Below are 23,549 nucleotides of genomic sequence, written 5' to 3' on the forward strand. Positions count from 1 at the left end.
GTAATTGAATTTAGAACTAATTAAACAAGAAAACATCCATTGGATATCTAGTCTTTCTGCTGTACAATTACATTGTTTTATTGCCCATGTTTCATAATTGTTGCCAAGCAGCTTTTAAATCCTATCATTAGTTTTCCAGAAAAGGAAACTGTGATGTGTTATCTGTTCTGGAATCTAAGGTGTTTTGATAGGTTTGCTGCTGCTGCTGAAATTAGGTCCTTTTTACAAACAGACGGTCTTGATACTTTGGATTTTATTCGAAATATCTGAGCTCAAGGAGATCTAGTTTCTGAAAATTAATAATAATAGTTGCTCCTGAGAACTTTGTTTATATACTAGCCAAATCTAAACCTAACCAAGTTACCATGAACACTACTTACCTACTCTTGTCACTTTGAGCAAAAGAGAGACAATAACTTTAAGAACAAGTTGGTTTCAAGGGTAAAAGAAGCAAAGATCCTACTATTTAATTGCATCATGGAGCATACAAGTGTCAGAGGACGGGAATATCTGTCAAAGTGGTATCCAACTCCAAATGCATTAAACTTTTTGCTCAACCTTCCTCTTATTCTCCCCTTTTAGTGTTTTTCTTTTTAATATTTATTTATTTTATTTTATTTTGGCTGTGCTGGGTCTTAGTTGTGGCATGCGGGCTTCTTAGTTGCGGCATGGGGGCTTCTTAGTTGTGGCGTGTGGGATCTAGTTCCCTGACCAGGGATCGAACCCGGGCCCCCTGCATTGGGAGTGTGGAGCCTTACCCACTGCACCACCAGGGAAGTCCCTCTCCCCTTTTTGGAATTAGCTACCATTAGGTGATAAATCTAGTCAAAGAATGCTGTTTTAAAAATATTATTTCCAAAGAACAAGAACTTTTATGTTGTTTCATACAGAAGTTGTGCTGGATATGTAATTCCATATGTAATATGGAATTCCATGTGTAGTAAAGAATTTGGCTGGCGGATAACTTGTCTTCATTCTTCAGTGTCCTTATTCATGACTTTACTCCTTTTGACATATTTTTCCTTCATTCAGCCTAATAATAATAATAGCCTGATCCCATCCATAATGAAATTCTACGTCATACTTGTTAGTACATCATAGAACTTTATACCCATTGTCTGGACTTTCATGCCCATAATCTCATTAATATATATAACAATCCTGAGGGAAATTATAAATATTACTTTAAACATCTTAACATCATGTAACAGAGGCTCAGAAATATTATCTATTCCCAGCTTTACAAGGCTGGTAAACAAGTGAAGGGTACTAGAATTCCTTCTAGTACATCTGCCGCTACTCCTCCCAAAAGCCTTGCCCTAGTAACCACACTCCCATTGGTTTTTCCTAGAATTACTTCAATATTTATGTAAGAACACATGATTTAGCACTTGAAGACTAGCTTGCATTTCTCTGTAATGAAGTTCCTGATGCTTTCGCTCTTAAATTATATTTTAAAGTCCTCAAAAAGCAGCATCTTTTGTGCCAGCCCTTAACACCACACACACAGTATTAGTGGGTAATGGGTGGAGGTACAAAAATGACACTCCTTTGCCTAATAGAATATCTGTTACCCTTTGCAGATCTGGATCGTTCTTTACTAGATCCTCTTGCCTCTACTTCCTGACTTTTTGTTTCCGCCTCAGATCCCTACCTGTTCACCTGCAGTGATTCAACTACCCAACAATCTTTGATGTTTGGCTTATACCCATGTGATCCTTTTGCCGAAGATCACTCTCAACTACAGCAGCTGTAGTCGAGGCCTTCTGACCACAACGGCACAACTAAGTACCCTTTCTGGGCATGTGTCGATGTTACTTAATTGGTAAAGTTGTAGCTATTCGTGGGGCAGATAAGCGTTCTAAGAAAATGGCTTGACAGAAGAGCTAAAAGAAGTTGTTTAGAATTATCAAAGTCTATCGTACTTGTTTTGCCTTGTTGGGAGAAGAGAACTTCTTTTGCCCAGAACAGGTCTCCGCCACCCAGAGGTAAAATGGCTGATGCAACCCAGCAAAGCAGAAACAAATTTGAGTTATACTGAAATGGGTTAGTGGTTCTAATTCTCCACTGGTCACTGCTGGTTACACTAGGAAAAAACATCTATGCAATTAAATACACAATTGATATTGAAAGGTCTTTGTCATAATAGCCAAGAGTACTAGTACGACAAATTTGGCTAGGTTTCAGAGTGCAAGCTCACAGCTAGCTAGCAGGACTCAAAAAAGATGCAGACAAATGTGTAACGACTGCAGTTACAGGGAAACTCCCATAATTATCACTTAAGGAGAACAAGTCTATTCTTAAAATAGTCTCTCAGCTGAAATGATTCTATTTTAGTCTGTAGCCCCCAGGAAGTTCTAGATAGTAACAAGATATTTGATATGAGCAGAGCTCTACCTAATTCTTAAGCCCAATTTTCCCCTCTCGATGAGGATACTGAGAGCATTTGATAGCATTTCCGTGTTATAACCACCAAGAGATAAGAGTCTTCTCTCTTAAAATATGCAAGAATCAATGAAAGGGTAAGGGCCATGCCCAGCATCCCATGTAAAGGAGGAAATTTTGACATGGCTGGTTTGCCATGGTCATGAGGCTGCTCTATACATTTTGTGACCCCCCCCCCCAAAGTTTAGGACACCAGTTTCCGAGAGATGTGCACTCTAGACATCCTGCCAGCGTTGCTGACTCTATTCCTTTGCCTCCACTCTATTCTTGAATCCCCTTGCAGGCACCAGTGTTAGCTCTCAAGGAAATCAGAAAACGGGTGTAACCACTGACTCAGGCAACTCCTGAGGCAAGAGTGGAGTTTTCTGTAATGAGCAGATCGGGGTCCCCACGGATACTGCAAATCTGCGCTAGCCTGTTACTAGTTTCATCGAAATGTGTGCTAATCGTGTCACTGCGTTTTCTTGCCACCCTGCCCCATCTCTCCCTTGCTAGGCCACTCTGGCTGACACAGTAAACGATGCCACCTTCACAGCCGGGTGCCCTAGCGATTGATCCGCAGAGGATCCCCGTCAGCACAACCGCCACCCGGGATACCCAAGCTCTTGGCTCTGTCGTTCTAGAGACCCCGGCGTCGACGGTGGGGCCCAGCGGGCTTTGGGTCTCCGAGATAATGCACTTCGCACTAGAACCTTCTCAGGGCTCCTAGGTGTGGCGCCCGGCGGTGCGCGCGAGAGCTCCCTGGGGTGGGGGAGGGGGGTTTGCGCAGCCCGAGCCCAGTAGCCGCTGCCCCGGCGCGCCGTCGTGGGTCGCCCTTTCCAGCTGCTGCCGAGGCCAGGTCCGCAGCCATGTCGCGGTTCTGCCGGCGCAAGTACAAGAGCGGGGACTTGGTGTTCGCCAAGTTAAAGGGCTACGCCCACTGGCCGGCCAGGATCGAGCAAACGGCCGAGGCCAACCGCTACCGAGTGTTTTTCTTCGGGACCCACGATACGGCCTTCCTGGGACCCAAGCACCTCTTCCCGTACGAGGAGTCCAAGGAGAAGTTCGGCAAACCGAGCAAGAGGAGGGGCTTCAGCGAGGGGCTGTGGGAGATCGAGAACAACCCCGCCGTCCAGGCTCCTGGTTACCAGTTCGCCCAGGGGAAGAGCTGCGGCGAGGGGCCTGAGCCCGAGCCGGAGGCCACCGAGGGCTGTGGGGACCCGGAGAGCCACACCAACGGCGGCGGCGGCGCCGAGCCGGGGGAGCCGGGCGTCGACCCGCCGGCCGAGGAGGAGAACGAAAAGGGGCCACTGAAGAGGAGCGCCAGGGACCCGCCGAAGGACATCCCCAAGCGTCCCAAGGAGGCTGATTCGGAAGAAGGGGAGGAGATGGTGGAGGCGGCCACCGCGGCGGGGGATGCGAAGCCGCTCCTCGTGGAGCCAGAGAACGGGCCGCCGCCGGGGGAGCAGGGGCGGGAGGAAGAGGCTGCTGAGAGAGAGGCCGAGGCCCCGGGCGTCGGAGGCCGTGAGAGCCAGTAGTCACCAAAGTTTACAGAAGAGCCCCCGCCCCGTTCCTGCTGCGGCCTGGCTGTTACTGGGGGAACTGGCCACGGCCTGCAAACTGGCACCCCGCTCTCCACCCACTCTCCCTTTCCACCCCCGGCCCTTGGGGACTGAGCTGGATGCGGCAGGCCACCAGGCCCTCACTTCTGTGCCCTTACACCACTGGGATCTGAGTCGGGGCCTCTGCTCCCTGGGATGAGATGAGACCACTGTGCCCCCTCCCTGCCTGCAACTGTTTGCCAGCGCTTCCGTTGGGGCCTGGACCAGCCGTTTCCCCCTCATGACATCCCTCCGCCCCTCCCCTCGGGCATTATGGAGCTCCACTTTGGAATCAGGGCTGGGAGTGTCGGAAGGGGTGAAGGAGGAGCAGGGGGTACTTCCAGGGGCCTGCCAGGGACACCCCTCAAACTGTGGTGGGGCGGGGGTGGCGTCTCCTTGAACTCCTGTCCACTCCTCCCAGGCCTATTGTATCGGAGGCCTAGTTGCTGAGAAAGCGGGACAGCTTATGCGGGAGGGGTCTCCCTTTTGCCGACCCAGGGAATTATGGGAGTTGTAGTTTTCCATCACATAATTTGGGCACTTCCAAGTTGTTTGTGCAATCATAAATTTAGCTTTGACTAGCTTCTTGGATTGGAAGGTTGAGGAGCATCTGTCCCCATTTAGATCTTTAGAGCCACACAGGATGTTCTGAGAAGACCCCTGGCCACCCCTCTTCCTCTTCCCACAGTTCAAGGCCACCCTACAGTCATATACATCACCCAGGCATAAAAGAAATGGGCATGCCTCCATCCTGTTCCTAGCTCTGCCGTTGCTACCCCATTTCTGAGATGAACTAGGAGGTTCCCTTTCTACTTGGGGTTTGATGACTTGTTTTGTAGTTAAGGTTCGGTCAGTGTTCCTTTGCAGTGTCACTTCCCATTCATATCCCCCAACCTGGTCCCCTCAGTACTGTCACCAGATCTGATATGTAACTGGCTCAGAAGACAGAGGGAAACACGGGGCCCCTCCCCACCTCCTCCTAGTGGTCTCTCTATGCCTTCCTTCATCTTTGGTCTCTTTCACCCCTGCCCTTCTCCCTTGGGCTCTGATAAAAAATTGTTGACTGTAGCTTTGGAAGTTTAGATCTGAATTCTTTCAGTTCTAAGGAAATAAAACACGTTGATTACTTTAAACAAATCTCGGGTCTATTCCTTTGGTTTCTGAAGAATTGGCCCTTAAATGTAACGATCCTCTTGTTTTCTATACATCCTATGTTAAAAGCAATTATTTGTAATGTACAGGTGTCTTTTAGAATCACCCTCGATAAACCTTTGTTATCTTAAGGTCTGTACCCTTCACTCTGTCTGTGATAATCACTGCCACTGATTAGAATGAACAGAAATAAGTCAACTTAAGATGTTTGAATGGTGACACCTGGGACAGTAACTGAGTTTCTAATACTGTACATGCTTTGCCAAACAACAGATTTGGTCCTTTTGTTGTTGCTGCTTTCCCAGATCTTCTCACTACTCTTCTCCAACACCTTTTACAGGAGAAAAAAGGCAGTTGCTTTTTATTTCCAGTTCTTAAAATAAGGTAGTAGCTGCAGAATATTTTGTATCTTTTCAATGCTTTGTGCAAATATCTGGGGATATTTAGATCTACTTAATGATAATCACATGCTGGGTTCCAGTTTCTGTATTTGTCAACAGTGCATGCATGCAGAGACTTACTAAATACTGGAGTCCTTCTCACAGAACATGTCAGGCCATCGCTAACCAGCAGGGTTAGCAACGGAAGACAATCCTATTTTTCTATCCCTGTATAAAATGGTATTATTTTATTCCAACACAGACACATCAGATGAATCCTTGCTTTTCAACTACTGCTGTTACAATAATGTTAATACTAAGAGTTACTATTCAATGAACGTTTACCATGTGCTGAGAAGAATGGCCTCATTCAATCATTGTAATCTGGCAAGGTAGATATTAGTATTCAAATTTCCCATTGGAAGCAGCTCTGGTTCAGAGAGGTTAAGTGATTTTTCTTACACTTCACAGAACAGTCAAGATTCAAAGACAGACTTTGCTGGTCCAAGCCTAAGCTTTTTCCCCTGAATTGCACATTTAGAAAGCACTAACCATGAAATCAGAAGTTAAAAAAAAAAATTTATTTTAGTATCAATAACAAGTAATCATGGGAGTAGTTTATATTGAGTCTCTAAAAGTGAGTCAGGCTGTATACTATACTCTACACATAATGTCTTTATTAATACAACTACTCAATTAGGTACCTACTATTATCTCTGTTTCAAAGCTGAGGGAGCTGCAGTTCAGAGTTGTTAAGTATTTTCCCAAGGTCAGACAACTAGTAAGTGAACCAAAATTCAAAGGCAGGTCTTTCTCATTCTAATCAGAGGTGTTTTGTTTTATTACATTTTATCGTTTGCTATTGTATAAAACTTCCTATTGAATAAAATGGGAGTACTTGCCCTCTACTATTTTGAAGTGAACGTTTAGAAATTTGTGTGGCAAAGACTATATTAGCAAACATTGCTTGTGGCGTGTAAGAAAAATCATTTGGGGCATCTGACAGTTGTCATTAACTGACTTCGGGAAGTGATGAGGACAATAGCACATTCAGTATTTTTCAAGGAGTTTGTGACTGTGAGAAGTTTGAATGTGGGCCGTATGTTTGCCACAGACACAGGCATGTGATTTTGATGAGGTTTTCATGGAGGCACATCTTCCGAAATGACTCAATAACCCGAAAGGTAGAAAATGAAATCACTACCATTTGAGTCTTTCTCCTTGTATTATTTCTTTCTTCCTTTTTTTTGTTTCAAATGTTGAAGATAGGAAAATTTAGTGTTTATTAGGGAGCAGCACACACTTGCCTTCTTGGTGACTATAATATTGTAGTTAAATGGTGATCTAAATACTAGTACATCTAAAGAATGATTCACAGAGTTAGTAAACACAAATAAGACCCAGTAAAGAAAGGGAAACGTGGAAAATCTGTATTCTCAGCCCTCTTCTCCTGGGAAGTAGACCCTATATGTATGCTTTGGTGGCCAAGAAATGTTTTGTACAGACTGAAAAAGATGCTGTTTCCTTAAATTTTCTTTAATTTTAAAATTCTCCTTGATTCCAGTGCTGTTTTTTGTTTTCTTCTGAACAATATGTGTCTCAGTGACAAAATGACTGATGAAGAATTAGTTACTTTACCGAACAAAGAGCGCCGCCTGGCCTTTTGCTAATGCTGTGTTGGGGGTATTCAGATATGTTCATGAATGTTCTGAAGATCATGTTTAAGCGTTCCACGTAAATGTGTGTTCATCATGTTGTCAGTGATCTGCAGACACATTTAGCGTTCTGGTTTCTGTAACTTTCCAAGTATTTGATATTTCACACAAACATCACAGATAATGTCACTCTGGCAAGGGATTAAGATGCCACTGAGGGTTGTAAATTTTGTTTCCTTTTTTCAGCTCTCACCCCTCTGCAAATTCTCATCCACGGTGCAGGTGCAGATTCTTCCTTGTGGTTTGTATGTCCATTTTATGTTTCCTGAAAATGTGGTAGATATTCAGGGCACATAGAGCATCTTCACTTCATTGTCAACACTCTTGTCAAAGAAAAGCTTCTGCTACACATGCTAAGCACACGTGCTGCTCCTTGTGTTTAGACGGAGCTGCCTCTCTCTTTGAACCTGGCCAACTAAAGGTAAGAGCCACCCCTGTGTGTTCCTGGAGCACTTTATACTCACACTGATCATATTCTACCTTCTTGTTTATTTTTTGCCCTTGCACTAGACTAGAGGAGAAAGAAAATATGTTTCATTAATATTTTATCTCCATTCCCAAAACATGTTAATAAGTGCATAATAGAGATTTTTGAAGTGCTTCAAAGCCTGTTATCAAATACTCCTTATAATCATGGTGATGGAGTAAAAGTCATAGGTGAGGTTGAACACATTCTCACTCTGAAAACAAGGAGGCAGTGTATACTGGCCCATAGACTAATGACACATGCAGGTTGGGTTGATTTTGTATCCATATAAGTAGCTTCCTAAATTAATTAGGTGACTTGAAGAGCATTGACAATTCTCAGAGACCCAGAGAAATCTTTGCTCTCTGATGCCAAAGCGACGCTATTTATTTTATCTAGGTTTTCTCAATATTTGAGTCACTTGTTAAACCACATAAATCAGGGCATCGTTTGCATAATACCTCAGCCCCCAGGTAGGCAAGAGAAGATTCTGGTTGCAGCCTTCTTCAGACAGGAGCCATATATTAACCATTCAGCCCAAAATTTACAACAATAAAATGTGAGTACGCCAAGGAGAACTTGGATCTTCCCTTCCTTCAGCCTCTTATGGTGTAGACACCTCACCCAGTGTCAACATCTCTAAGAATTTAATGTATTTAAAGGAACGGGATCTATTCACCACTCTCACAAGCCAACTCTCTGGCTTATATATAAACACTTATCTTTCCCACTCTTGGTGGAAATATTGATCATATTAGACTCTGAGATCTCTAAAATAGAGACCTCCCAAGTGGTTTTCTAGAGTAACTCTGACATCAGACGATTTTCTCTTTGTGGTCTGATTTTACACGTAAACTTCAGCTTCACTGAAATGGTCTTAAGAATGCCAGAGGATACACAGAAAAAATCATGGCAAAAGGCTCCAGATGGCCAGAGGCAGCTTGGGGCATATGTTGCTCAGGGGCAGTCCTAGTCATAGCACGCCCAACCCTTTGGCATGGGGACCAGTGAGTAACAACAAACTCCACCTACTTCCTGTCCTGGTGTGTGGTCAGTGCCTGAGAACTATGGGTCATTCGGTGAGTGCTGTTTTCTCTGTTGTTTTTATCACTTTGGGACAAGCTCTTCTTTCTGCCCAGAAACTGACAGCTCTACTCCCTTCTTCCCTGATGAGCTTCCCCTAAATTACTGCTTCAGAATTAAGTATCACTCCAGTGTGTCCCAGTCAGATCCTGGCTTCCCTACTTCATTTCCATTTACTCCACTGTTTTATGCTCAGTAAACAAGTAAAAATTCCTTTACTCGTTTGTATCAACCAACAGGGTGTACCTTCTATATAGACAGAAACTATGATCATTTTGTTTATTCTAAGAACCTAGCAAGGTGCCTAGTTTATATTAGGCACCCAATAAATGGTTTTCATAAAGAGATACATGAATGAATGACTAAACCCTTCTGTCCCTCCTCACCCTCATCCCAGCCCTCAGAGGAAAATTTGGGGAATTTTGTCATATAATAATGTCATGTCATGTTTGTAACAAAACACAGGGAGGGTAGTCTAAGGATTTTTTTTTAATGGGTGTGTACCATTTTTAAATAAGATTGTTTTGTTTTTATTTATAGGTAGGTGTTGGTCTCATAAAATAACAAACCTTAGCAATACTGAAGCCCAAGGAGGATAAATCAAACTATCTAAGGTGGACATCTGAATCTGAGTGTGAGGAAGCATATTAAACACAATCTCCAGATCTTTAAGTTATATATTTTTTTTAGTAATTTGATGCTTCATTATAAACTTCCTTTAATGCAGGAGGCAGCTGGGTGCCACCCGGCTTTGGAGCTACCCCAACTTAGATGTAATTTCTGGCTCCACTATTTAAGAACTGTGTGATCTCAGTTTCCCTCAACTACAAGTTGTGATCATGACTTTCGTGTGACAGGTTTGTTGTGTGAAGCCAAATAGCTCATATATGTTAAAATGTCAAACAGGACCCAGCACAAAATCAGCATTCTATACATGTAAATTCACTTTCTTTCCATGTAGTCCAGAGAACTCACCATACCATTTGAAATAAGTAGAGCCTAATGCATCACTTTTATTTAGGAAAACACTGGCGGCCTCTGTCTGATGCCCAAGCAGCTTCCTGGTTGTGATAATCCTGTGTTTACCTTGTCCATAGACAGAGAGAAACTGAAATCTTATCCTCCCATTTACTCATATGGCCCTTCAACTTGGTTCTTTAAATTCCCTCACTGTTAGCTGAATTATTTTGTGCAAACATGACCCATTTTAAATATTTCTCTCTTTTAGCATAACTCATCCAGCCTGTGGCCAGTTTTATTGCTTCTGTTATTTCCCTGGGATCCACTTACTGTTTTCCAGTGGGTATTTCTTCATTGCATCTCCTCCAGTACCTCACAGTCCTGTTTTTTTGCATCTGTGGATATAGCCATTGTATCGCTCTAATTGTGTCTTGGCTCCCTCACCTTTTTGCCAGAGTTATCTGTTCACGCATAATTTTAATGAGCCGCTCAGTTGGATTACTGAAAGGCATCGGAGTGTCACGAGGGACGGACCATTCTATCCAGAAGCTCTCTCAGGTTTCATGTCCTCCTGTGATTTACCAAGTGTCACTTAATTTTGCTTTTTTTTTTTTTTTTTCACACCCTGGCCAACTCTTCATCACAGTCATTACCCACCTCTCTGGGTGATCTACTTAACACTTCGTTAAAAAATATGTTCAGCTCAGCTACTTTCTCACTGCTCATCACTTGTCAACAAGACCTGCTTTTTCCCTTCCACTCATGATTCTCCTGGTGCTCAGAATTTGTCAATCATTCCTTCTGCCCTTGGTGCAGTTTCTTCATGTGTTCTCCTCGGTGGCATTTGTATTTCAGCCTGTGCCTACCATCAACTTCTATTCTTTTCTTTTCATCCTTGTTTTTCCCCTTGGAGGTTGAGATAAAAGCACTAATTTTAGTCAGTGAATACTTTGATGACTACACCTCAAATATCCTTTAAAATCAAAAATAGAAAAAAGACAAGAGTCACTGTTCCATGGTGTGAGAATCACTGTTTTTTTTCTTTTAAAAATTACAATCTGCAGAATTCTCAGAAACAGAGTAACAGCTTGGCTTTCACAGTTTTGGGTTTGTTAGAGGTGGGTGCTGAAGGGGAAAGCATTCTTGCTACAAATAAGTGGGTGTGGCTGCATCGCCCCAGGCCCTGTGGAGAGCACTGGGGACAGAGCTGTCAGTAAGACAGATAAGCTCTCTACCCTCAGGAAGCTTATGTTCTATGGGAAAAACGGACAAATAGACAAGGAATAAAACAGTAACTTCAAAATGCAATAATACTGGAGTGTGAACAGAGGATGATTGCATGAGGAACGTATATTCTCAATTATGTTAAAGTTAAACTTGGTATATTGTAAGGCTCTTAGGAAGTCTGTGGCTCATTTCAAATTAAACTGTTTTATCAAAACTAAATATTTCTGTCCTACTGTGAATTCACAGCACCGGTGCTTGTACTTACTAAGGTTGCTCAGTCTTTCTAATGCACAGAAAGAGATCCCAGAGATGTTCATGCAGTAAACAATCCTATATGTGTTCAGTAACAACAAAAACAAAATAGCACCCATTTATTGAGTGCGTACTATGTGTTAGGGCTGGAGATATATCACCAAACAGTATAAACAGAGCACCTGGCTTCTTGGTGCTTCCATTTTATCAGGTAGAGAAAGGCAATTAAGACTATACTTAACAAATAAGGAAACTATATTTTATGTTAGAAAGATAAATACCACTGGAAAAACAAAGCAAGGTAAGAAGGGCTGCACAAGGGAAATTATGTAATATAAGTAGGGCAGTGAGGGTGGTGGCCAGGTTTAGATGTGCACCTGGGGCTTTCACTTTCCCTGCCCTTCCATTTGTCACATCAGAATGTAAGTGTGTAGAGTGGCATCCTTATGTAGATGACTTTGAATTGATATAACTATGAAAATATAAATAATCCACAAACTCAAATACTCATTATTTATAGTAAGTTACTAGTGGTACACCTCACGGCAGAGAAGAAACAAATCCTATAATATTTGAAATGAGAATTGTTGCCCAAGAGCACGTTTTGTGTATTTATCGTACATATCCATGTGGCATCTTTTGCACTGTGGTATAGACCAAGATTTTATCTTTATGCCATTTAACATTTTATGTGTTTTTTTTTCTCCCCAAATACAAAATACTCAACCACAGGGGCCATGAAATGTTCCGTATCTTCTGCGATACCTAGGAGAGCACTTCACAAAGAATCATCCAGGGGCTTCCCTGGTGGCACAGTGGTTGAGAGTCCGCCTGCCGATGCAGGGGACACGGGTTCGTGCCCCGGTCCGGGAAGATCCCACATGCCGGGGGGCGGCTGGGCCCGTGAGCCATGGCCGCTGAGCCTGCGTATCCAGAGCCTGTGCTCTGCAACGGGAGAGGCCACAACAGTGAGAGGCCCCCGTACCGCAAAAATAAATAAATAATCATCCATTTTTATCAATTAATTTAAATGAATGGGGTCAAAAGTAGGTAGATGTTAGCAACACACCTCAGTATCCTGAGAGTTCTGTGCACATGTGAGATAAGTTTCGTGTGCAATGCCAGTCACAGTGGAGGCTGGATGCCAATGTAACGTGATGGAGTATTCATGAGGCACATGATGACTGCATGCCTATAGATTAAGGTTTGCAGGGTGCGTATGTTTGTCAGAACAGATCCCTATCCCGGTCTTTACTAGCTAATATCCTTGAGTAATTCACACTGGAGTATGCATAGGGAGGGAAGTATGTGTGCAGGTGGGGAATACCCTAGAGATAAATTTTTACTGTAACTCTCAAGGTCAGATTTTTACTTAGATTGCATAAGGATAGGTTGAATTGTTAGTGTTAAGTCATCTTAGGTTTTGAAAGCCATTTTTTTTTTTCTGGCCCAGAATCTGAATTGTTGTTTCATGGCGGAACAGAGTTAGGAATTGATATAATAGATATAAATCAAATATGTTTCCAGGGTCCTATTTTCTGTTCAGTCTCCCAAGGAGAGGCTTGTAGTATCCTGGGTTTTTGTAAAACATACTTGAAATGCCAATCTTTTAGATGAACAGTATAAGCCTGGGTTGGGTGATGGTGCAGAGTGTGCAGAGATAGATTTAGGAAAAGTTAAAAAGTTAAAAAAGTTAAAAAGTTAAAAGCCTCCTTTCACACTAGAGAGAAAACCAATAGTTTTGCTCTTTCCACTTGATTGGCATTTGTAACAACTGCTCACCTGTTAGCAGGCATTGCTTTGGGTCTGAATGTCAGAGCCTTGGAAACAGTCCACAGTAAGCTTCCTTGGTGAGGCAGAAAAGGGCTGCTAGGCCACATCAATTCATAAGACAGCTGAGTATCCCCCTTCTCATACTTCTTATGACTGTCATGAGAAATGGACACTCTAACTATGTTTTAATCACATTGATGTGTGTGTGTTTGAATGCCAAGCAGATGTCACTTAGTGCAGGTCCTCTGTAATATTTCTCACTCTGGGGGTTAAAAAGAGGGAGAGAGAATGAGGAAGATTTTATTTTACATCCCAAGTGCTAAGTGTGGAACAACCAAAAAACCCAAAACCAAAACACAGCCCACTTTCTCCCCCTCAGCCCTCCTCGCCTCCCTCAGAAAACATCACCTATGTCGGTTCCCAGAAACAAATATTACACCGGGCAAGAGAACGATCCTCTGGCCCTTTGATTGTATTCACCCTAGGAACTGGTTAAGGAGATTACCTCAAAGCCAAATATAAATAATAACGAACATGTTAAAAATGGTGGACAACAAATGGCCCCCAAACCTTCACGTTGACAGCGTTGCCATGTGTGTTATCACGGAGAGTCGAAGAGAAACTTCCTTCATAGAAGCTGCATATTTAATCTTTTTTTTTTTTTTTCCTGATCTTGTGGGACCAGGATGGATACCACATATTTATCAAATTTGAAAAACAAACAAACAAACCTCAAGCCACAGATGGTTAATGGCAAGGTGCCTCATGCTACACTTGAAGGGCTGTCTTAGCTGCTCAAATGAAGAGATGCCCTCAAGAATTATATCGCAAAAATAATTAGCATAGTGTGTATCTGCAGGGCTGCTCTTTCTGCATTTTGCCTCTCTGGCTCAGGAGGACAGACAGTGGTGTATTCCTCCTGCTGCCACCACCTCCCTCTAATAATGGCCATTATTCATAGCAGGGCACTTGAGGTCACTGGTGTGTTCTTTGTGCACAGGACCCTGCTATTCATCCTGTACCATCCCCTAGATTGTGAGCTATGGCAAACGGATTTGAAAACCAGTTTGTTCTTTGTATATGAGATGTAGATTTGACCTTGTGTTGTCCTTCTGCGTCTTCTATGATCTCGCAAACCGTAGACACGAGACTTTCAAGCAGCCTTGTAAAAAAATCTCCAACTGTGCTTTGGTTTTGAGTTTAAATCATAGTATTCCAATCATTTGTTGGTTTTGCTCTAAAGATGCCTGGGGCATCCAGCTGCAGCTGAGAGGGCAGACTCCTCATTGTTAGTAATTAGAAGGAGCCTGCTAGTGATTCAAGGTAGCTCAGAATTCATACATTTTTTTTTTTTAACCAAATGTGTTAGTGAGATGTAGTTTGCTGAATTCATTGTAGCTGTCTGGCTGCCTTTTTAACCTTGCTGCCCTGCTCACTATACATGCAGTCAGTCACCAAAGACCCTGGTTCCCTTTTGTTCCTGAAGCCTGATAAAATGCATCAAATATTAGCTGAACCTCCTGGTCTTCCTCGCTGTTGGTCACCATCTCTGAGATTTCAGCTACGTTGACATAGCTATACATTGAAATAACTTTCTAACATTTAATATGTGCTCTTGGGTTCGGTAGGCACAGAATAAATGCCTAATGAATTAATAAATGATTGAATGAAAGGATGTTGCTTATGGTATTTTGAAGAGTTATTATTTTTTCTAAAGAAATTGAACGGTAGAAGATTGCCGAATCTTGCACACCCAAGGAACACTTCTCAGAGAGGCAAAATTCTATGGCTTCTTTTCTGTTTTTGCTTAGTTACTGTGTAAGGGGCACCTAGATACATAAAATAGTTTCACTGTACCTAAGGTCTCATTTCAGGAGTTACTTTATTGTCACTAAAGAAGGTATTAATAGTCATTAGCACTTGGTCTCTGCTTTGAATACTGACTTTCTGAAAATAGACAGTGATGCTATTTCAGGGAAAAAAATCATTTTAGCAGTATAACCAGGAAACACTGGGCGGCATAGCAAATTAATGGATGTCTCACATTGAATAAAATGATAAGGTAATTTGTGATCATCTCAATTAGTAACTTCATTACATAAATTCCAGAGCTTAAGGTTGAGGTAGACAAGTTAGAATCATTGAAACATTTATGAATTGTTTACATTTTCATTTGGGTAACGTCTATATATCTTATGAGCTCTTCTATTAAAAATAAAACTTTACTCAGCTTTCTTGATCTAAATATGCTGGCATAATTTATCTAGAATTTAAATTTGGGTGGAATGGAACCAAATTGCATTTTAATGTGAATATGCACAGAAATGAAAATTAATAAATTTCCTAATTAAGCTTTACTCTCAGGCCCTTTGGTTTTTTTTCTTGTGTCATTAACCTTTTGAATCCTTATTGGGATGATAAACAGTTATTATAAATCATAAACAAAAATTGAAGCTAAAGATATAGAGAATGAAAGTAGAATTGTCATAAGAGAAAAGTGGGAGAGGGAATTTGGGGAAATTCTTTGGAGCCAAGCAAAATGATCAGATTTTGTATAGTCTGGATGTGACTGTGATGCCAGGGCAGGTCCTGTTCTCACTGGTGAACCCTGGTGAGCCACTCAGAGCTCACTGTGCTGTGCCTCATGCCTTATCCAGGAATTCTGTTAGCATTTTCAGGTAAACCCACCAGAGACACTTACTGAGAAATTTGGGGGAAATCAACCACAGAAGTATTTTTATGTAAAATTATGCCATGTCCCTCAAGAAGAACAAATTTCTCTACGCATGTATAGCAGCAGGCATTTACATAGTTTCAAAAAAAATATTTTTTTCAGAGCCCCAGCTTTCTTGATGATAAAATACTTCCACCTCCCTTTCTAAGGTGATAATAGTAAAAAGTTGTGGTTTTTTCCCCTCATGGTAGCAAGTTATAAATTTACATTGGAAATTTATAGGAAAGAATTTCTGAAAGCTGTAGATTAGCATTTATAACTTCACGGAAAATTTTTAAACAGCTCAACATTTGAATATTTTTGCATTAATAAGGAAGAGGACTATTCAGTGAGATCTAAGGATGGATTATGAGTGTTAATTTACTGTTCTTTGAAAAATGAAGGAAGTGCAAACATTTAAACCAAATTCTAAAGCACTTATCCACAGTCTGTTACTTGCCTCCTGGTCAATATTATTTACAATGTACAGTTGAAGAGGCGTTAAGTTTCTTTAAACATGTGTGAAAGAAGCGTGCGATTTATGAAGGCTATAGGTGATTTATTTAAAACCCTTCCTATTCGAACAGGGAGTTAAGGGCTCATTGTTGTGATGGTAGAAAACACCCATCTTTAACCTAAATCTCCTAATGTTCCCTCTGTACTTAAAATATTTGGCAGACTTGTTTAATGTAACTGTTTCTTTTCTGGCACATAGAACTTTATTTAGTGACTGGGATAACTCATTAACCAAATCCCAGAAATAGAGTTTTCCGTGAGAGTCAGCGTTTCTAGTTTCTGATTATGAACTTTAAAAAGTGATGAGATTCTCATGAGCTTAAAGCTAGTGAGAAGAAAACCATCCACTGTCAGGGCAATGTGACTTTGCTTTCCTTACAGGGTTTAGCATGTGCCCCTAAGAAACAATGGAAAATGTAAAACATTTTAACAGAGATATTTCATTCTGCTACAAATTAGGTCAGAACCTAGTTCCTAAGTTTGAGAATTGGAACCAATTGCTGCCACTTACCATCACAAATTTCTGTCAAGGAAACGGGAAATGTGAGAATAGTGAAAATATGTGTATTTGACAGCCCTTGACAGCATTATCATAGACAGTCAACTTGACTAATGTCTTTTGTGCCATGTGTAAATGAAAGCACACTAGATACCCTGTAAGCTCAGCCCCAAGAGTGGCTCACATCCAGACAAATGAGCCTGTGATGGTGGGTTCTGCACTTCAGCATAAATCAGGGTGGGTGTTTGACCACTGGTTTAGATGGGTCTGTGATACTGACCCGTAAACATGGGTGATCATCTATTGCTTAGATAAATATATAATACTGACCTCATTTCACATCTGAGTTTTTATTAAATACATCATAGTTCAGAGTAAAATTGTGAAGCCAAGAATATGTAAGAGGACAATCTTCAAGCAGCCAAAATAGATGTCAATAAAGCTCATGCTTGAGAGAATCTGTCCCTGGGACTTTGGGGATATCGTGGAGAACTATGAAGGCAGGTGGTCAGTCTGCCTTATGAGAAGACCCCAGTGTTAAGATGCTGAGGGTGTATTGTGGCGGGCCAGAGCCAAGGAGGCAGGCGAGGGAGGTTACACTAAGTCACATGGCTCATGGGGAGTGGTGCCTCTGCAGGGCCTCTGGAAGGACCAGCATTCTCCCCCTGCCATAGCAAGTTTTCATGACCTGCGACACAGGGCTTGGGCAAGAGCCTAAAGATGACACATAGCGGCACCATATAGGGCCTTTTTCCCGTTTTTGTTCCACCCATCCTCCTGGTGGGACAAGGCAGAGGTAGGAGACCTCAGAAGAGAGAGGAGAGATAGGAGAGGCAGCGGCAGGTGGTGGCCAGCAGGGCTGAGGGCCACACTGGACTTGGGGAAGCAAAAGCATTACAGCGGCTAGAGACTGAAATTTTAAACTGAGTTAGATTAGCTTGAACTTTTAAGCAACCGATAATAGTTAAAAATGATAGAATCTGATCCAGATGACATTAAAGGACACAGAAGGGGGATTTTACGGAGCAGGTCTGAAAATAGTGGTTAGAGGGAAAAGGAAGAATCACGTTTTCATCCTGTTGAGTAAATTTTTCAATTTAACTTCATGTTCAACGCCTTTTTCTTTTCCTCAGTTGTTATGTTGAATGAATGAAGAGATGAATGAGTGAATTTGGGCCTTTGGATCATTAATCGCAGAGTTAAATGCATGTTTTTCTACATTTAAAACAAAACCAAAGCCCCAGTGAGTAAATGGTAGAAGCTTTTCTTCTCCAGGAGACAAGGAACCTATCCACAGCCTGTAACTCACAGCAGTGGGAGTGCATTCCACCCCAGCCCAACCCTGACCCTGTCCCCACTACAGTGAGCCCCCAAGAAATCAGGGAGTTGCGAATTGTGAGGGAAGACAGCTACAGCTTTCACATTTATTTCATTTAAATTGTCAAAAAAAACCATGTTTCAGAGAGCTATTTGAGTTTTGAGAAAATTAATACTCATATTGGTGTTTTCACTTTTATTAAAATTGAAAAAACAAACAACAACTCACACATTGAAAAGACAGCAATCAATTTCCCCAATAGGGAAACCAAGATTTCCAAGAACAGAAATTTAAAATCCCAATACTTGGTATTAGCACTGACGTTGCTTAAATTCCAGAAGGATTTAAATTTGACAATGTGAACTAAAATACGCCAGCTCCTTCGATGTCACAGTTGCTTAAAGTGTTACTCCAAGAAAAGCAACTGAAACTACGCATGTTGTTTGTTATTTCATGGCATAGGATATTTGCTCTTATCAGAGTCTTATTGTTTGAAAGAGAGTCTTCTTTTCTAGTGCGAATGTGAAATATCTCCTTTGGGGTCTGAGGCATGCATAAAGATGTATCATTTGCCTTTTAATGGGGGCTTTCTGGTGACTCTAAAGTTTTAAATTGTTCTATATGCATCAGGTATTCCTTACCGAATGTTCTTGCTATGTGCTCTACAAATAATGGATGGAAATAATTATAGTGAGGATGGCTTCATATGATGATGTCACTCCAGAGAAAGCCTGCACCGCAGGGAGCATTTCCAGTAAAGTATGGCAGAAACTGCAGGGTAATCAAAGTGCAAATTCCAATTTATTTAAGCAATATTGTTCTTGCTCCTCCATTTCACAAAGCTGTCCTTTCTCATTAAATTTTTGAAAGAGAAGGAATGAATTTTACCAGCATAAATCTGAATGCTAGTTGACCTTTTTGAAAACTCTGCATGGAATACTGGCATCAGCTGTCTTTTCCCACATGTGGTGACAAAGGGAAGAAATTGAGGCTTATAAGGAGTAAGCTGAATATGTGTGAGACTTGATGCCATCTAACTCAGCTTCTATTTGAAGAGAAGTTTATGTACGTCGAGGGGAGTGCATTTGTTGATGACCCCATGAAGGGCGTGTTCTGGATGGACATCCCAGGGATTGGCTTTGATTTGACCATGTTTTGCTGTTTGGCAACGAACAAATGTATGAATATAAATAGAGTTGATATCATCTGTACACTGGTGACAATTCAACTGTTAAGTGTCTTAATTTATTTAATAGCTTATTTTTTATCAGATGTTTATTAAGCATCCATGATGTATCAATTGATGACGTGGAGGGATTATAAAATCAAATTAAATGCAGTTCTTGCCCTTAACATGAAAGTAATTAGGAGGGGTCTTCTTATTAGAAGATTATAATACGGTGTGGCCAGTTTTATGATGGAGGGAGACCCAGGGTGCTGCAGGAGTGCCTAGAAGGGACCCTCACCCAGATAGGTGTGAGAAGGAGCCTTCCCAGAAATGGTGATATCTGATGTTTGATTTGAGTCTTCAATGACCAGTCGATCAGGAAGGGGTGAAGTGAAAGGGTTTGAAAGCAAAAGGACTAGAGTTTTTCAAAGCACCCAACATTATAAATAAGAAGAATGGGGAATAAAGTTCCTTTCCTTTGGCTGGGGAGGAGAACATGGAAGAATGAGGAAAGCATCTAGTGGAAAAAAGAAAACAGGAGTTTGCCCATAAAGAGTCCTGTTTTCTCTACTGTGTTTAAAATACATGAATTCTGGTGTAAAATCCAGAGTAGTTATTGACATAACTGCTCGTAGGCTCGGGCTAGAGGGGCCCTTGCTCCGGAACCCATGCTTTAGGAGGCTTTTCTTTAACAATCACACACACAAAATAAAATCATTAAAGCATGCAAGACCACCTCTGTGCTCCAGATTTAGCAGTCATTGCTGGCCCAGTTCAACACATAATCCAAAGCAGCAGCTCTTGTGTTGAATGTTCAGGGCCACTGGAAGCACCCCTCCACAGCTGGCCCTGTGTCCACTCGAGAGGAGAAAAAATGGAAGCAATTTTCTTTTATTCATTTCTGCTAATTGACTTAAAACTTCTCAGATAATATGTATGCAATAGATTCTTGCCTAACAAAGGATAGTTTTCAAATCGGACCAAAAGAGCATCCATTTCCTTGCTTATCTTTAATGTTCTAGTTTGTAGACAAAGAACAAACTAGAATGAATTCCTAATTTGGGAATTAAGGTTTGTATTCCCAAAATTTGCACAATGAAGGCTAAGGAATATTGTACAGTATTAAATATTATATTACTAGAAAAAAATTCTCTCTCTCCCCCTTTTTCTCTTTCTCTATACACACTCACACACAATATATACACAAAAATATATACATGAAAACACATAAGCGTGATAATTTTACATTGAATGCTAAAATTTGAAAGGCTTTATTTATATGAAAATATTAAATTCTTTAAAATTACATAAAAATTTCAGCTTTATGTTAGAGCATTTTACTCTTTTGATAGTCTTTTATTAGAATTTGTCTTTTTTTTTTTTTTTTTTTGCGGTACGCGGGCCTCTCACTGTTGTGGCCTCTCCCGTCGCGGAGCACAGGCTCCGGACACGCAGGCTCAGCGGCCATGGCTCACGGGCCCAGCCGCTCCGCAGCATGTGGGATCTTCCCAGACCGGGGCACGAACCCGTGTCCCCTGCATTGGCAGGCGGACTCTCAACCACTGCGCCACCAGGGAAGCCCTAGAATTTGTCTTTTAATTTTATAGATAACTGAATATTTTAGAAGAAAAGACTTTTTGAAAATATGAAAAAGTACTCATTTTTCATTTGTACTTATAACTTACATCTTTAATGAGTGAAACTATATTAAACTTTTGTATACTTGGAATATTTTTTAATCCTTTAGATCACTAGAACATAAATTATATAAAAATATTGATTAAAATAACATCATTAGCAATTTTGCTAAAATGAATATTATACATAAAATCTATATTTTGGTGTGCTTTTATTACCCGTTCTAAACCCACCAGATTCTAAACGGAATGCTCAAATATGCACAATGGTGATGCAATTCGGTTGTTTTTACTATTTTCCTGACTTCGTATTAAAAAACCGTAGCTTTACATGTTATGTTGATATTTTATCAATACAAAGGCATGTTCTTCACAGGACATATTCTATTTATCAGTTTGTTAAATTGAGTAGTTTCTGTATATTTAGCTATATGTATGTAGGGTTCCATTTGTGTGCTTCCCCAAGCCCTGGTTATTGAAATGTCTTAAGCAAGGGAGTAGCATAACCAACACTTGAGAAAGATCACTCCAGTGGAGACAGTAAGACCAGTTAGGAAGCTGGTCTCCTTCTTTGTGGGTAATATTTCGATCTCTAGCCTGAAATTCTGAGTCAACCCCGCTCACTTCTTTCCATATTGTATCTTCAGAGAGGGTTTTGAGCCCTGCCACTATAGGTTTCCTGGCCAGTAAGTTCCCAGCTACAGGCCTATCCATTTTCAGACCAGGCATTTTTGACAGCTCAGTCACAGAGATAGATGGACTGGAAGATCTTCTGTCCTTAAGTAAAAAGAAAGCTGAGAGTCCACAGGAGCCTGTCTTGAGTTTCAAAACCCAAGCAAAACCATACAGAGTGAAGTAAGTCAGAAAGAGAAAAACAAATATTGTATATTAACGCATGTAGGTGGACCCTAGAAAAATGGTACGGATGAACCGGTTTGCAGGGCAGAAATTGAGACACAGATGTAGAGAACAAACGTATGGATGGACACCAAGGGGGGAAAGCGGCGGCGGGGTGGAGATGGTGGTGTGATGAATTGGGCGATTGGGATTGACATGTATACACTGATGTGTATAAAATTGATGACTAATAAGAACTTACTGTATAAAAAAATTAAATTAAAAAAACAAAACAAAACAAAATTTGGCCCAAAAGATAGAGATTAAAAAAAAAAAAAAAAAAGTGTTGGTGGGAAAGCCCTGCAGGTATGAGTGGCAAAATAAATGAACTTCTTTAAGAGTCCTTGAACCCTCCAGCCTGACCACTGCCCCAGTGAGTCTGCAAGGTTTCCCCGGATCCTCTCAGGTTGCAGCCTTCCAGTCTGATCCACCATGGACCCCTCAGAACTCACCCCTCCAATGTCTTCAATTACAAATAGATAAGAGCTGGGTGTATTTGAGATGCTATTTCAAATATTCCACATAGGTTCATTTCATGGGGAGAAGGGAATTATGAGGACAGAAAGCAGAGGTTATTTTTTTTTTCCAAAGCACTTTTCATTCTGGTTTCAACTTCAAATTGAATGAGAAATCTGCCTACTGTCAAGCTGAAATAAGATGTAGAATTCATCCTAAGCAAGAGCCAGGGATTCTAATTATAGTTCTTCTTGGACTTACAGATTTGAAAGCTTTCTTCTCTATTTTTATCTTAAAGTGAAATACAGGAGTTAAATTTGATGATAATGCCTTGGTGACATCAAGTTTCTAAAATGGGAAGCAAATTTTGTTTAGAAAATACATCTGTAATGCTTGTATGTTTTATCATCATTGATAGGAGAATATATCTTGATGGGGATATTGAAGGTTAATGAGTACTAAATTATTAACTAGGAGATGAAATTGAGTAGTCCTGATAAATTAAAGTTTATACATGTAAATGTATAATTTATGTATATGTGCATAAATTTACATATATGATAACATAGAGACAGAGTAAGTATTTTAATAAGCCATATAATTTCTGTTTTCAATTTGTATAGAATTTGTGAATTTCTCATCACATCAGTAGGACTTCTGAAATGGACTTATGTAATTAATACTAGATTTTAAATAATTTTTGGATCTATTACTGTGATTATTCTTATTAGCAGTTTAACTTGGCCCTAATACATTTTATTCTGTTTTATGCACGTCATCTCTCCATTTCCCATAGGAGTGAGATGTGGCAGCGCCATCAACTCCAAAGATAGCTTTGTACAAGATTAGCATCTTCAACAAGAGTGTTGGAGGCATGTAGATGAGGAAAATGTAATCACAACCCCTCACTTTGAATTTCCTGGGACAAAATTGTACTTAAACAGCAACAACAAAAGGTGAACTTAGTTAAGATGATTGATGGCCAGTTCTCCCTCGCTAAGTTTCATTCAGAAGAGCACAGGTCATACCTGAGAACGTTCTCATCAAACAGTTGATTACCGTTCTGGTTTTCATCTGGGATCTGCTACTTATTACGTGTGGAACCCTAGTCAAGTTAACTTTTCCCTTCCTCAGTGTACTCATCTGTAAAATGGGGAGAAGAATGGTACTTGTTGGGATGTAATATAATAGAAATAATACCTCTTTGTTGTAAGGACTAAGTGACATGCTGCAGATGAAACACTTAGCACAGAGACTGGCACTTAGTACACTCACAACATGTTAGCCATTATTGTAGTATCTGAAAAGCGTA

The 23,549-nt window shown here is 40.9% G+C and overlaps 2 protein-coding genes across 6 annotated transcripts in view; both read left to right on the top strand.

The window, feature by feature from the left end:
• The window catches only part of LOC307193308 (uncharacterized protein), a 1,334,119-nt gene that overhangs the window by 732,627 nt on the left and 577,943 nt on the right, over positions 1-23,549 (top strand). The window lies entirely within an intron of this gene.
• HDGFL1 (HDGF like 1) lies at positions 2,976-3,962 on the top strand (the record flags this gene model as incomplete). Its single annotated transcript, XM_079934258.1, has 1 exon — positions 2,976-3,962. Exon 1 carries the CDS (start codon positions 3,294-3,296, stop codon positions 3,960-3,962), a length of 669 nt encoding a protein of 222 aa, XP_079790384.1. The 5' UTR covers positions 2,976-3,293.

The sequence above is a fragment of the Stenella coeruleoalba genome (assembly GCF_951394435.1).
Source record: "Stenella coeruleoalba genome assembly, chromosome: 10".
NCBI classification, from domain to species: Eukaryota; Metazoa; Chordata; class Mammalia; order Artiodactyla; family Delphinidae; genus Stenella; species Stenella coeruleoalba.